The sequence below is a fragment of the Pantherophis guttatus genome, chromosome 2 (assembly GCF_059756535.1).
Source record: "Pantherophis guttatus breed Tessera chromosome 2, ASM5975653v1, whole genome shotgun sequence".
Classification (NCBI taxonomy): domain Eukaryota; kingdom Metazoa; phylum Chordata; class Lepidosauria; order Squamata; family Colubridae; genus Pantherophis; species Pantherophis guttatus.
The window spans coordinates 20,929,925-20,943,727 of NC_142064.1; the positions used below are offsets into that span (position 1 = coordinate 20,929,925).

At 40.2% G+C, this 13,803-nt stretch overlaps 2 protein-coding genes across 3 annotated transcripts in view; one reads left to right on the forward strand and one right to left on the reverse strand.

Moving 5' to 3' along the window:
* The window catches only part of TTC23L (tetratricopeptide repeat domain 23 like), a 24,207-nt gene extending 18,650 nt beyond the window's left edge, over nt 1-5,557 (forward strand). Inside the window, exons 6-10 of the mRNA XM_034442412.3 lie at nt 417-525; nt 2,683-2,810; nt 3,410-3,559; nt 4,139-4,221; nt 5,395-5,557. Coding sequence (XP_034298303.2) covers nt 417-525; nt 2,683-2,810; nt 3,410-3,559; nt 4,139-4,221; nt 5,395-5,476 — 552 coding nt within the window. The 3' untranslated portion in view covers nt 5,477-5,557. The remainder of the gene's footprint in view (nt 1-416; nt 526-2,682; nt 2,811-3,409; nt 3,560-4,138; nt 4,222-5,394) is intronic.
* On the reverse strand, nt 5,324-13,802 carry RAD1 (RAD1 checkpoint DNA exonuclease). 2 transcript variants are annotated; one of them, XM_034442413.3, is made up of 6 exons: nt 13,639-13,802; nt 11,917-12,185; nt 11,268-11,376; nt 10,142-10,400; nt 8,998-9,096; nt 5,324-7,812 (listed from the first exon to the last, which is right to left on the reverse strand). In XM_034442413.3, exons 2-6 carry the CDS (start codon nt 12,109-12,111, stop codon nt 7,629-7,631), a joined length of 846 nt encoding a protein of 281 aa, XP_034298304.1. In that variant the 5' UTR covers nt 12,112-12,185; nt 13,639-13,802; the 3' UTR covers nt 5,324-7,628. The 2 variants fall into 2 exon arrangements, with proteins under 2 accessions (XP_034298304.1, XP_034298305.1); XM_034442414.3 differs by having other exon boundaries at nt 11,917-12,168; nt 13,639-13,709.
* Between the last annotated feature and the right edge of the window lies 1 nt (nt 13,803).

A 13,803-nucleotide genomic window follows, 5' to 3' on the forward strand; every position in this document is an offset into this window, starting at 1 on the left:
GGTTGGCAGAAGCTGGGACAAGTAATGGGAGCTCACCCCATTACGTGGAGCTAGAGATTTGAACTGCTGAACTTCTAATCGACAAGTTCAGCGTCTTAGCCACTGAGCCACCACGTCCCTCTGTAAAGCGCTTAGAGCAGAGGTCTTCAAACTTGGCAGCTTTAAGACTTGTGGACTTCAACTCCCAGAATTCTCCAGCCTAGCCTAGCCTAGCATAGCTGGCTGGAGAATTCTGGGAGTTGAAGTCCACAAGTCTTAAACCTACCAAGTTTGAAGACCTCTGGCTTAGAGGGCTGTAAAACACTATGAAGCACTGTATAAGTCTAAGTGCTGTTGCTATTTGAGGGAATGGACTGCCAGATAGCATGTGACAGTTCTTGGTTTTTGAACTGGAAACATCCATCTCTTTCCTTTAGGCTCATTCTGTGTCATTAGCTCTCTACCAGAAATTCAGCCCTGAAGTTGGATCTGCAGCATTATTCCTGGGAAAGGCTTATGCTGCCACAGGAGAAGAGAAGCACATTGGTAATTATGGAGTCAAACCATCAGATAAATATTGATGAATAGTCCCTGTGTTTTTAAAAATAACTCAACAAGGTGGCAAACATATGATGGCAGCAGCAAAGGAGGACCCTTCTGGTGAATGTTTTCAGTAACTAGGACAGGGCTGAGCAATTATGGCCCTTGTATGAACTGTGGACCTTTATGACCTGTGGACTTCAATTCCCAGAATTCCTGAGCCAGCATGCTGGCTCAGGAATTCTGGGAGTTGAAGTCCATAGGTCATAAAGGGGCCATAGTTGCCCAGCCATGAACTAGGAGGTTCTTTGATTAATGTTGCTAGTAGATTAAGAAGAAAACAAGCCATGAATGAGAAATATACAGCCCAGTAAGAACTGGTTCGAAGCTGCCAAAGACACGGACTTCAACTTCGGTGATTTCCAATCTTGTTATAATAGGAAAACCATACTTCTTGAATATTTCGATGAGCATTAACAAGATCATACTGTTGGAAGAAATGTCTATCTGGGTTCAGTTCCCAATTGGGGAAAAAGACACTGGAAACATGGAGACTGCTTGGAAAGATGGTTTAATGGTGGACAGGAATCACATGGCTTGAGTTCCTGAACAGAAAAGGTGATCACATGCTTCAAGATGTTGGGTGAAGAAAAAAAAGGCCCGAGATGCTGATAGTCCCTTGGTTTTATACCCTCTCTTGGGCCCCACCTTAGTGTTTCCTGTTCCTGTTCCTATAAGAAATGTATCCTGATTGGTTGTCAGACTCCCAGGGGGCGGGGGTCTTAGCTAACTTTGTAGATTTGTAGGTTGTCTCCCAGGCTTGCTTGAGCCTGGCTCAGACCTTAATGACCCATTGACAAAGGTGGGGGGAATGAGTGAACTGGCTCTGTCCTTGATGGCCCATTGACAAAGGTGGTGGTGGTGGTGGTGGTGGGGAACAGGGAGCTGCTTTGTCTTTAAAACATGTTTCTCCATTTCTCATCTAGGGAAATATAATATTCTACCTTTTTAATATTTCCTAAAATATTTAATTCTTCTAGGAGAGGAGTGGGTTTTAACTTCCTACAAGACTAAGAAATTATGGGATGTTATGTGTTACATTCTAAAGCTACTATGCATATACATAACGCCAGAGACGTGTCAGAATGACTATTACCAATGAAGCTGACACACTCCAAACCAGGGGTGAAATCCAGCAGCTTCTGACAGGTTCTGGAGAACCGGTAGCGGAAATTTTGAGTAGTTCGGAGAACTGGCTGGCCCCAGAGTGGCATGGGAATGGAGATTTTGCAATATTCTCCCCCTAGAGTGGGGTGGGGATGGAGATTTTGCAGTATCCTTCCCCTGTCATGCCCACCAAGCCACACCCACCAAGCCACACCACGCCCACCAAGCCACGCCCACAAAACTGGTAGTAAAAAAAAATTGGATTTCATCACTGCTCCAAACCCAAAATGTTTGAACTGTTTATAAAATAATTCTCCACCTTCTTAAGATGCTCCTCCTCCTCTTCCTCCTCTTCCTCCTCTTCTTCTTCTTCTACTACTTCTTCTTCTTCTTCTTTGAAAAAAAAAGATGTTCTTCTTTTGGCTTAGTCAGTGAGACACCCTCTCTACTTACATACATAAATTTAAAAAGACAATTTTAATCTACCTTTCCAGCTTGGAGTCTTTTTGGGCAAGGCACATTGGGCTAACAGACCTGCCAAGGCTTACAGCTAACACATACTTAATATTACTTTCTCCTCCTGTCTCCTGGCTGTGTGGAAGATTGGTTGGACAATGACTGGCTACTATGTGTTTAATTTTTTTTTAAATCTTGTGTATTTTATTGTAAACTATCTAGAGCAGGGGTCTCCAATCTTGGCCACTTTAAGACTCGTGGACTTCAACTCCCAGAGTTCCTCAGCCAGCTTTGCTTTGAAGTCCACAAGTCTTAAAGTGGCCAAGGTTGGAGACCCCTGATCTAGAGTCATGTAAAAGTGAGACAGGCAGCTACATAAATCAAATGAATGAATGGATAAATTTGTACTTCTTTTGGCATAACAAAATGACATCCAATAAAAGAAGGAAAGTGAAATTAACTAATCCATACAACTTCCTTATTCTGATTTGTTTTTCCAAGATACATTTCATACAAAATACACCGCACTTGTGTTTCTAGAGCCTGCTGAAAAGTATTTCAACGAGAGCTTGGTAGCCTACAAGGAAGCATTAGGAATGGACCATCCTCAGACAATCAATGCCCTTAAAGTTTTCAGCAAGTGGCTTGGACTTGCTGGAAAAAGAAAGGTAATCGGACATCTGCTGGGATACAGCTGTGTAATTTTTGGCCCTGCAAAGGCTGCAGAGAAGGAAAGAGACCCTCACAGCCAATAATAATAATCAGCTTGGAGGGATAAGATCGTTTCCCCCCCCCCAACTGTAGTGATAACTGGGATGGGGGAAGATCACAGCTGGATTGGGAAGGGTTATTCCCCTGCGGGGAAATTACCTTTTTCTCAAGCATTATGGATAAAAAAAACCTCTTTTGGATTGGTAGAATTCAGCTCTGTAGAGTATAAAGAACTGAGGTCATCATGATTTCAAGAAACATAATGAATGAGCCATAATATTCAAGGTATTTAACATAAGAAGCCATAACCTATGAAAGTCTAATATTTAGCAGGATCAAAGCAACAGGGCTACAGCTTTGAATTGCTGCATAATTCGTTGTTCACTAGAGAGAAAAGACTGGCTATATTTCAAAAAGACATGTATGGATGAATGGGTGGATGAAGAGAAAAGTTCTACAGTAAACCCAAAAGGAACGAGCATAAATAAGCGAAGTATTTGTGTTGGAGAGGACAGAAGTTATAAAAATATTTTAATTTTTTTATGATTTCTTTCAGCAAGCCTATGAATTACTCAAAGAGTCCTTTAAAACTCAACAAAACCCCTGCAATGATTTTAATAAGCAGGCAGCTGAACGGTTATATATTATGGGCTGCATTTGTCTAGCAGAAGAGAAAATAAGGGAGGCCTATCAGCTGCTCAGTAAGGTAATTACGAGGTTAAGTTACACTATCATGAATGAATGAATGAATGAATGAATGAATGAATGAATGAATGAATGAATGAAAAGACCATCTTGGTGGTTTGTAGAATGTTTTGAATTTAAAATATCTCATAGTTGTAGGCATATCGTTTTGAATGCATGATATTTAGGAATTTAATTTTTATTAAGAGCTGGTCTTGTGTCACAAAGTTGTTCCTAATGTTTGCATTTAAATTTATTATTGCCAGGGCCCCCAAGTTCAGTCTGTCAACAAAAACTTCATCCTGGTTGCTTCACCAACAAGAGAGCAAGGCTAATGTTATAGTAGCTCTAAAGTACAGCCTTGGTTTTTAAGATTATTTTTATATTTCAAAGGTGGCTTTAAAAGAAATTGGTATCCATAAAATAGCCACAAGGAATTATTTATTTATTTATCTATCTATCTATCTATCTATCTATCAAGATAAAATACAGATAATACAAATATTAAAAGTCCCTTAAAATTATTAAATATTTTGGCTGAAACACAGATTAAAACACCCAATTTATAATTAATCGTCTCTTGCATTTTGAACCCATGCAGTGTGTGCAGATTCAGATTGCTATTTATGGGTCCCACCACAAGAAAACTAAAAAGACACAAGAGCTACTAGATATGATGGATAGGTAAGTTTTAATATTTTTAAAGAACTAGGATTGGAGGAGGATATGCACAATAGATATCCAGCCTTTGTAGCAACAAGGTTGGGAAGGCTGTTTGCAGGAGTGGGCTGCTGGGGGTTCGGCAGAACCTCTAGCTAAGATTCTGTGCAGTTTGGAGAACCCCCAAATCCCATTCCTGGCTGGCCCCGCCCACTCCACCCCTCCCCTCTTAGGAGTCCTGTTTTGGATGCAGGTAAGTGCAGTGCACGCATGGAGGTTCAGGGAGGGCGATAAACAGGCCTACTGGAAGTTCGGGAAGGCTGGAAACGAGCCCGTTTCTGGCCTCCAGAGCCTGGGGAAGTAGTTTTCGCCCTCCCAGAGGCTCAAGGAAAGCCTCCGGAGCTCAGGGAGGGCAAAAACACCCCCTCCGCCATGGTGCAGGCCGACTAGGCGATGCCCACCATGGTCACGCCCACCCAGCAACTGGGCAGAGAACCCCTTGCTAAAATTTTTGAAGCCCACCCCTGGCTTTTTGACTGGGAGACAATTCATGCACCATTCTGCCAAGCAAAAATTTTAACATTATTATTCTAAGATGGTGCACAGAACTTTCAGTCAATTTGCATTTGTTTGTGTGCATTAAGAGACACACACACGCGTGCATTGCACTCGCACTACTATGTTAACTACCATTATCAAATGTCACCTCTTTGTGTCCAGATGTGTTTTTGTTAGAAAAAGCAGGGTACCATTTTTAACTTCTATTTATAATGTGGATTGATCTTCTAAAGAATTAGTCCGGTATTACCAAAATTATTAAGTACCATTGTACCAAACCTGTAGCATTTCCTGCTTTGGAACATGGGCGCTAAAGCTCCTAAACAATAATCCAAGAAAAGATAGTGACTGAGTTCATGCTATCTTATGTCACTTTTCCAAAAACTTTGTTGAAAACAAATTGTAATCCAACCTAGAGAGCATCAGTCTTCAAAGAAAAACCAGAAAGTCCAGTTGCCTCTTGAAAAAGCACCTTTGGGACAAATATGACCTGGATGACTGAGAATCTCCATACATATTGTTAGCTTAATTCTGCTTTTTAAAGAACAAATGAAACAGAGCAGTATAATCTGATTAACTGATTCATTTATTGATATGCACCCGTTAACTGTAACATTTTCTTTGCTATTTTTCCTGCAGGCTTCCAACTGAACAGAAATTGACCAAGTGTCTAAAACAGGATAAAAAGGCAACATTAATTTTCTCCATCCCAGATCTTTAGGCAACACAGGACTGGAATAGGAGACCGGGAATATACAAGAGAAATTGGCATTTAAATTCTTGATTAAATTTCTGCAACACACTTTTAATATTAATTTCAATTCCTTTTTAGAAAGATACCCATAAACTAGTAGTGTTTGATGCTGCAGTATAACCCAGCTAGCTACAAAATGTGGTTAGAATTTACCTTTACAAAGAAGGTGGAGGGAGTGATAGACTCCTGGTTTTAACTCTTCCTTCATGACTTGGTTTATCCATTGTGCTACACCAGGGGTGTCAAACTCGATTTCATTGAGGGCCACATCAGGGTTGTTTGACCTCGGGAGGGGGGCATGGCCAGCTCAGCATCACTCGGGAGTGCCTGTGGCAGCCCCCGAGCGCTCTGCCAGCAAAAACAGGCTCCTAAGCTGGGAGCTGGCCTCCTGCAAACCTCTGCTAGTGAAAACGAAGCTCGTGAGGGCCACCCATGGACCTCCCGACCTCCGTTTTTGCTGCCAAAGGCACCAAGGGCCGGTCCTTCGCTGTTTCCAGGGCAGCCCCGTGAGTCTGATCTAAGCCCGCGGTCCTTGAGTTTGACACCCCTGTGCTACACCATAATGCAGGTCATTTAGTTTGGATTTAGTTTATTGCAGAAGCTCAGCCTTAGGATATGACCCAGCATTTAAAATGAGCCAAGCATGATCAGCCCACTCACACAATTTTACTATGAAAGGATGCACATATCTTGATTTGTGGCTTCCCTATAAAAGTGTTTCTCAACCTTGTTAACTTGAAGATATGTGGACTTCAGCTCACCAAATTTTTTTACTACATACACATGCCAAGGTAAGGTAGATTCCCCATTTGGTCATTTCTTTGGCCAATTCTTTGGCCAAAGTAGGCACATCAGCTTCTCTGTCCACTGAAAGTCCTGTCAACTGAGCTTGGGTTTTCAATGCGTTATTGCTTAACGCATTGTAAGCCACCCTGAGTCTCCGGAGAAGGGCGGCATATAAATAAATAAATTTTAAAAAATGGTAGTACTGATTTCCAGGGGTGGTTGGTGAGCAGAGGAAAGGATGACTAATAGTTAAAGGGATTGTTTGTTTTGTCTACAATGTTTATTCTTGTACTGACACTTAGCACCTAACTGAATTTTAGAATAATCTCTTTAATTTAGTTGATAGGTTTCCATGTTACTTTTTTTTGCTGGGGGGAAAAAAAGTATTTTCTTTCCCCAATAAAATTTCTGGTCTTCCATAACTTCCAATTAAGCCACCATGAGAAAAAACAGGAGGGCCAGATCATATAAATTGTGCGGCCCCCTTCATTTTACATCCAACCCCCCCCCCCAATACTCCATTGAATCATTTTCCAAGCATATTGATGACCTATTTTTTAATAAAATGTTGAGAGTTTCTTCTGTCCTAGCTTCTAAATGGTGGTGCTAATTTCTTTCTTCCGTTTGCTTGGAGAGAGAGGCAGCCTGAAAGAGGGGAGGGGTCCCCCTAGTTCAAAATAGGAAAAATGGAAAGGAGATTGCCTGTTGCCTTGACAAAAAAAAAAAAAAACAATTAAAAACGACATTTAAAGTTATTTCTGAAAATGTATTTTGTGGTATATAAAATGGGAAATATAATCCATTCAGAATTTGTGATACTTTCTAGATTCAAATATAAAGTATATGATACAACACAGTTTTGCCAAATCTTCCACCAGAAATGAGTTAGTGGCTCATTTTGACATACAACCAGTCTCTCTTTCAGCTCTGTTTCAGAGGCTCATTTCTAGCTTGTACATTGGGTATGTAAGCTCCGCTGTTACAGGTGTCCCTTGTAATTTTTATTTTCAGATAACTGAAATAAAAATACTTTTGGCTTTACCCTGCCTTCCTTTTGGAGGCAAAGCAAAAAACCCTTGTCGGGGAAAAAAAAGTGCATTCTCATTCTAGATCCCGACCCTCGGTATTACACACATTCCTCCAGGGGTATTTCCAGCAGCTTTTTCAAAACGTATTGTCTCCATCTGCATTTTTCATCACCCTAATGTTAAAGAAGCCAGGTGTGGCTCAGGAAGGTTCTGATCTCTGGTCTTTCAATTGGGTTCCTCTTGTTCTGTTTTTTTCCTGATAGCTTTGAACTAAAACAGTTTTCTCAGGTATTAATTCATTATAGCTACAGTTCTGCTTCTGCCACATCCTCATCGGGACAGCAGTAATATTCCACAAAGCATATCTCTCCGTCTTCGTTCCTTATCATATATTGCAATGAAAGAAAACCTCGGTTATCTGTCCGAATGGATACCTTGCAAGACAGAGCTAATGCTTTAATGGACGGCTTGAGTAATGATATCTTGTACCTGTAAAAAGGAAAGGCATAATGTCAAGTATATCATCTGTAGAAGTAGCTGCCATTGTCTGAGTTCAATCCTCCACAAACAGTATTACTAGGGGCAAAAAGTGGAATGTCATCCTTTCTCCCCATGCTTTGTTTTCAATCCAAGCGCAATTTACCCAGCATTTAAAATGAGCCCAGTCTGATTAGCACACTCACACAACTTCACCCTGGAAGAACACACCTATCTTGCTTTGTGGTTTCTCTGTAAAACTGTTTCTCAATCTTAGTAACTTGAAAATGTGTGTCAGGCCTGGAAGCCATATTTTGTATTAGGCCTTCAGCCCTGCCACATTTACTGCTGTGGGAAACTGGGAGGTGGGATTAAATGGAGCATGGGTGATATATAGTCCATAATAACATTCCTTTCTCAAGAAGTCAAGGACAACTTGCCCTGCATCTGGAAGACTGGGACTGGGAGGCATCTCCAGTTGGGACGATGTTTGATTGGACCATGTGATGGACTTGTGGGTGTTGGGCAGGGACTTGAACTTTTCTCTGGGTGGGGAAAACCTGGACACTTTCAGATTTGGGTTTTCCCAGATGTGCCAATACGACATCTCTAATAAAATGGAACTTTGAGGAACTTCAAGCCTCGGAGTCTTTTTTCATTGGGGGGGTTACTTGGAACCCTGACATTGTGTGGACTTCAACTCCCAGAATTCCCCAGCCAGCATGGGAAATGTATTCAAACTCCCACAGAAAACCATGCTCCCAACCAAAACTGACTGGACAAGCTACTATATATAAACAGGGAGCAAACCCCACATCACTACTGATGTCACATAGTTGGCTAATTAAATGTCTGCAAGTTCAGAGAGCACCAAGGACTCCACAGATCAACCCTGAGGTGCATATGTTCCTTTTCCCCCAAAAGTATCCAAAATCACACAGCACTGAACATCCTTGCTAGATTTCTCAATATCATTTCAGATTTAGGGCTTTTAAAAAAATGTTTTGACTGTGCAGGATGGCATGTATGGCATTCAATATCAAAAAACACTGCCGATCCTGCTACAAAAATTCCAATTAAGCAATATTGATCACCTTTCTGGCCGGGGATATGCAGTCTAGGATAAATAAATATTAAATTCTTTGATACAAATGGTCACTGTAATGCTTTGAAGGTAAATGCATTGGTGTAGCTTACCTGTTTGTTTGTGTTTCATTACAATGAAAGGCTTCAATAAGGTCAGAATCTTTGGGGTAATCCAGGTGAGTGCTTCCGGCATCCCCAAAAGTAGATAATCTTAAGAAGAAAAGATGTACCAGACTGAATAATAAAAATAGCAATATCCCATATGTAAACACAGCATTTGATAAAATTGAGCAAACCTACTTTAGAATGTGTCATTAACACTCTAAATTACTGAAAAATTATGCCTAGCATTGAAGTCTGAAAATACTAAATATTTTTGTCTAACTGTTGAAAGGCATATTAAGAGAAAGGAAGACAATGGCTATTGCTGGACTTCATTTTCATTTTGGGATTAGTAGGATTTAAGGAGCAAAATAAACTTAAGTCTTGCGGAGTCATATGACATGCATTATGCCCATTAAAAAATTAGCAAAGAGTAAAAAAAAAAAACCCTATTTTTTCTCTTTTTAAGTACTGTGTTTCCCCAAAAATAAGACCCTGTCTTATATTTTTTTTGAACCCTGAAATAAGCTCTTGGCTTTATTGCCATGTGCTCAAAAGCCCAATTGGGCTTATTATCACGGGATGTCTTATTTTGGGGGAAACAGGGTAGAAAGATAGTTCTTCTACCACTACTAAAAAAAAACATGTTTGTACTGCTTTATCACTAAAGGAAGTATGTTAAATTTCTGGTTCCTCTCAATCACATTCCAAGATGGAAAACAGGTTCCTCCTGGGCGCCTCTGCTCACATCACCAATCTCAGCACTACATTCTCTGAAGGCCTCGAAAGTATAAACATCTGGAAGACCAGCTAGAAAAAGGATGCTCATGGATAATCTACTCTGACTTGGCAGCTCTCCAAAATCTCAAGCTGTAGCTTTACTACTGGCTAATTAGAGGTCCTTTTCAGCTACAATTTTCCACATACTGTACATAATTGGAAAAAAGCCCTGCAATTTAATAGGACTTACTTTTAGATAAGTGAAGGACTGCTGTGCTAGAGCATAATCAAGATTGAATTTTAAATATGCAAAAATATATTTAGCTTTCCTTTCCATATACTCATTTTATGCCATATGTTTGCACTGTGCTCAGGATCACAGTTACCCAATTTTGATATATGATTATCAGAACAGGACAATTATTTCTACTACCTGAAATAAGGTTTGTCTGGAGACATTGTAATCTGCAGCACTTCACTGGTCATATCTAGTTCGGAAAACGCCTCTCTGAGTCCCTCTGACTGCAGGATAATTTTATTTATAACATTAGTACTGCAGAAGTCAAAATCAAGAATCTCTTCAGGTTCCTGAGTGTTGATTTTACATACAGTCACCACCCCTCCTTCCTCCAGGTAGAGGGTTAGAGGGTAGCCATATCCCCGATAACACATCCGAAGGGCTGTTTGAGTTCCTGAAATGGAAAAAAAACCACCCTATTATAATATTGCAACTATTCCTATTCAGTAGAGCTGGGCAGCGTTTGGATTTAAAGCAAAAAAGAAGTTTTGAATGGAAAGGGGTACTCATGTAGCTTCTAACAAAACAGTTGTATCTGTTGCCAGGATTGTGTGGCTGCTCTTTGCAACTGCAGCATGAGCCTGGAAAAATATGCAATTCAGGGTTTGGCAACAGCTATATAAGTGGGCCATAAGTCCTCCAAAACACGTTTCTGCCTTTCACTCTGAAACACATAATGCAGAGGTGAGTTTCAAAACCCATTGCTACTGGTTTGCTTGTGAGCGCATGCGAGCGTGCATGTGCCACTTCTGCACATGCGCAGAAGCATCTGGGCGGGTGGGCGGAGCTGCCCGCCACTGCTGCTACCAGTTCGCCCAATCTGGGGCAAACTGGTAGCCCGATCCAGGGTGAACCGGTAGCAACCCACTACTGACATGATGGTCATTCTTTTACAAACTTTTGTGCCTTCAAGTCACTGTTGACTATTACTGGCTGCCTGGACAGGTCTCTATAATTGTCTTGGCAAGGTTTTTCAGAAGTGGCTTGCCACTGCCTGCTTCTTAGAGCTGAGAGAGAGTGTGTGACTGGCCCAATGTCACCCTGTTGGTTTCATGCCTAAGGCGATAAGGCAAACTACACTGCAAAATGGCCACATTCCTTCCTGATCAATCCATCAGTAGAACTTTGGAAGTAGATATTAGGCATATTGATATGGGCAAATATAAGGCTTCTTTAATTCAATTCACAATTCAGGATAATTTTCATACAATCGTAAGAACCAAATTGGCATCATTCAGTACAACATAAACTCGCACAATACCTGGCAAAGAATTTGTTCCAAAGATGGTCAAACAGTCCAAAAGTACAGAAAGATTGATTCTGAACATCACAGATTCTTCCCGCACTACAAATTCTTGGAAAATTCCAGCCTGTAAATTAACAAATCCAGAAACTATAAGACCAAGTAATATAAAAATGGCACTCTTACTTTCAAAGTGCAATCCGGTGGTGTTTAACAAACGATAGATCAAGCAGAAAAGTGTTTTACAAAACAGCACATGGAACTGATAATTTGCAATAATAGACACAAGAGCAAGGCTGTGATGATTAAAAGTCTAGTACAAATCCTGCTACAAAGTCACACACAGCAGATCTAGAGCAACTACTTATTTTCAAAATACCTTCTCTTGCATATATACAAAACTACTTGTTATTAAATGTGTATCAAGAAATACTACTGGGATAACATTACAACAGACTCCATGATTCAACCACCTCAAAGTAGCTTAAAGAGTTCCCTCTGCTGGACATAAGATAAGCTGAGATATTACAGCAGGATTGTTTTCATTTATTAGAATGTGTCATTTCTTTTGGAAGTCTTATATTGGTTGTCACACACATTCATCTAATTTTTTTAGTCAAACTAAAATCCCTCGTAAGTCCACAGAAAAGAAATCCAATGGTCTAACCTGAATAAAAGCATTGGCTTGCAAAGACTTTGCATTTTCCACCGTGACTTTGAGTCCATTTGATGTAGCGAAGCAAGTAGCATGGTCTTTGAAATGAATGGCTTTCAAAATATTGGAGAGGTTTTTGACATTATCAAGAGTTGCTACCAGAACATTCTGCTCTTTGCCTGTTTCGGGCTGGGTTGAGAAGGGCATGGCTTCAAGGCTCCCTGAACGCCCTTCTTGGAGAGCCAAAGAAAGAATCTGGAAATTCTGAAAGAAAAAAAAACCTGTAAAAATCCAAACACAGTTAGCTGCACTCATTGTTTTTAAGCAGCAATTATATTATTCTAAGATTCTTTTTAAGCAGCAATTATACTGTATTCTAAGACTCTGTACAGACTTGGCTCCCCCTTAATAAATGTGCCATTCACTTTCCCTGAAATGGGGATGAGCCATTTTGCAAAGGTATTGAGTGTATTAAAGCACACTTGGAATACTGCATTCAGTTTTGGTCACCACGATGTAAAAAAGATGTGGAGACTCTAGAAAGAATGCAAAGATTATTACGAAGAACATATGAAAAACAGTTGCAGGAACTGGGTATATCTAGTTTAATGAAAAGAAGGACTAGGGGAGACATGATAGCAGTGTTCCAATGTCTCAGGGGCTGCCACAAAGAAGAGGGAGCCAAGCTATTCTCCAAAGCACCTGAGGGCAGGACAAGAAGCAATGGGTGGAAACTAATCAAGGAGAGAAGCAACTTAGAACTAAGGAGAAATTTCCTGACAGTTAGAATAATTCATCTGTGGAACCACTTGCCTCCAGAAGTTGTAAATGCTCCAACACTGGAAGTTTTAAAGAAGATGTTGGATAACCATTTGTCTGAAGTGGTATAGGGTTTCCTGCCTAAACATGGGGTTGGACTAGAAGACCTCCAAGGTCCCTTCCAACTCTGTTATTCTAAATTCTAAAATTGTCCCTGAAATTCAGGGGCAAGGATTTTTCCAGCTCCAGACGAACCCAGGTGCCTGAATTTTTATGGACAACACTTAGGGGAGGCTAAAAGCCAGTCTAAAAATCTGGTGCAGTTACTTTGTTTTTTTTTTTTGCTCCTTAATCCTGCGGAATACATGCTTCCTTCTTTTTCCTCCGTTTTAATTTGATTCCTAGATTGCTCAGTACAATGTTTTTTTTTCCTCCCATCACTCTATAACTCTTTTTATACAACCAATTAGGTTTTTAAAAATCATCGTTTTTATTTTATTTTATTTTTTATTTATTTAAATTTGTATACCGCCCTACTCCCGAAGGACTCAGGGCGGTGAACAGCCAAATAAAATACATATAATACAAATGTTTAAAAAAACCATTAAAATTCAATTAAACAATTGGCCCGGAAAAAGAAATTTAAAACACCCCAAATTCATAAGACAAATTTAAAATTTAAAAATTTTTAAAAAACAGTTTAAAAGAGAGGTTAGGCCAGGCCGGCCTGCTGGAAAAGAAATGTTTTGATGGCACGGCAGAAAGCGCGCAGATCCGGGATCCTCCGTATCTCACGCATAGTGATGTTGCTATTTACATACAGCACCAGAAGCCATTCGTTGTTTTTTTTAAAGAAATATTATTGGTGATGCTTTTAAAGTTTAATTTAAAAAAAGATTCTTTAAAAAAAAGGTAATACGAGTTAAGCCTGTTGTAACATTAAGTTTATTAGGTAATCAATAAAACACACAGTACCTTCTACCAAGTTCTTTACGGCAGGGGTCTCCAACCTTGGCAATTTTAAGACTTGTTGGACTTCAACTCCCAGAATTCCTCAGCCAAGCAAAGCTGGCTGAGGAATTCTGGGAGTTGAAGTCCACAAGTCTTAAAGTTGCCAAGGTTGGAGACCCCTGCTTTACG

Coding starts and splice junctions, on each gene's coding strand:
- RAD1 (XM_034442413.3), bottom strand. CDS start 12,111: ATGCCCTTCTCAACCCAGCCCGAAACAGGCAAAGAGCAGAATGTTCTG. Junction 11,377..11,916: donor AAGCCAATGCTTTTATTCAG/GTTAGACCATTG, acceptor GTTAATTTACAG/GCTGGAATTTTCCAAGAATT. Junction 7,813..8,997: donor AATGAAACACAAACAAACAG/GTAAGCTACACC, acceptor TCCTTTTTACAG/GTACAAGATATCATTACTCA.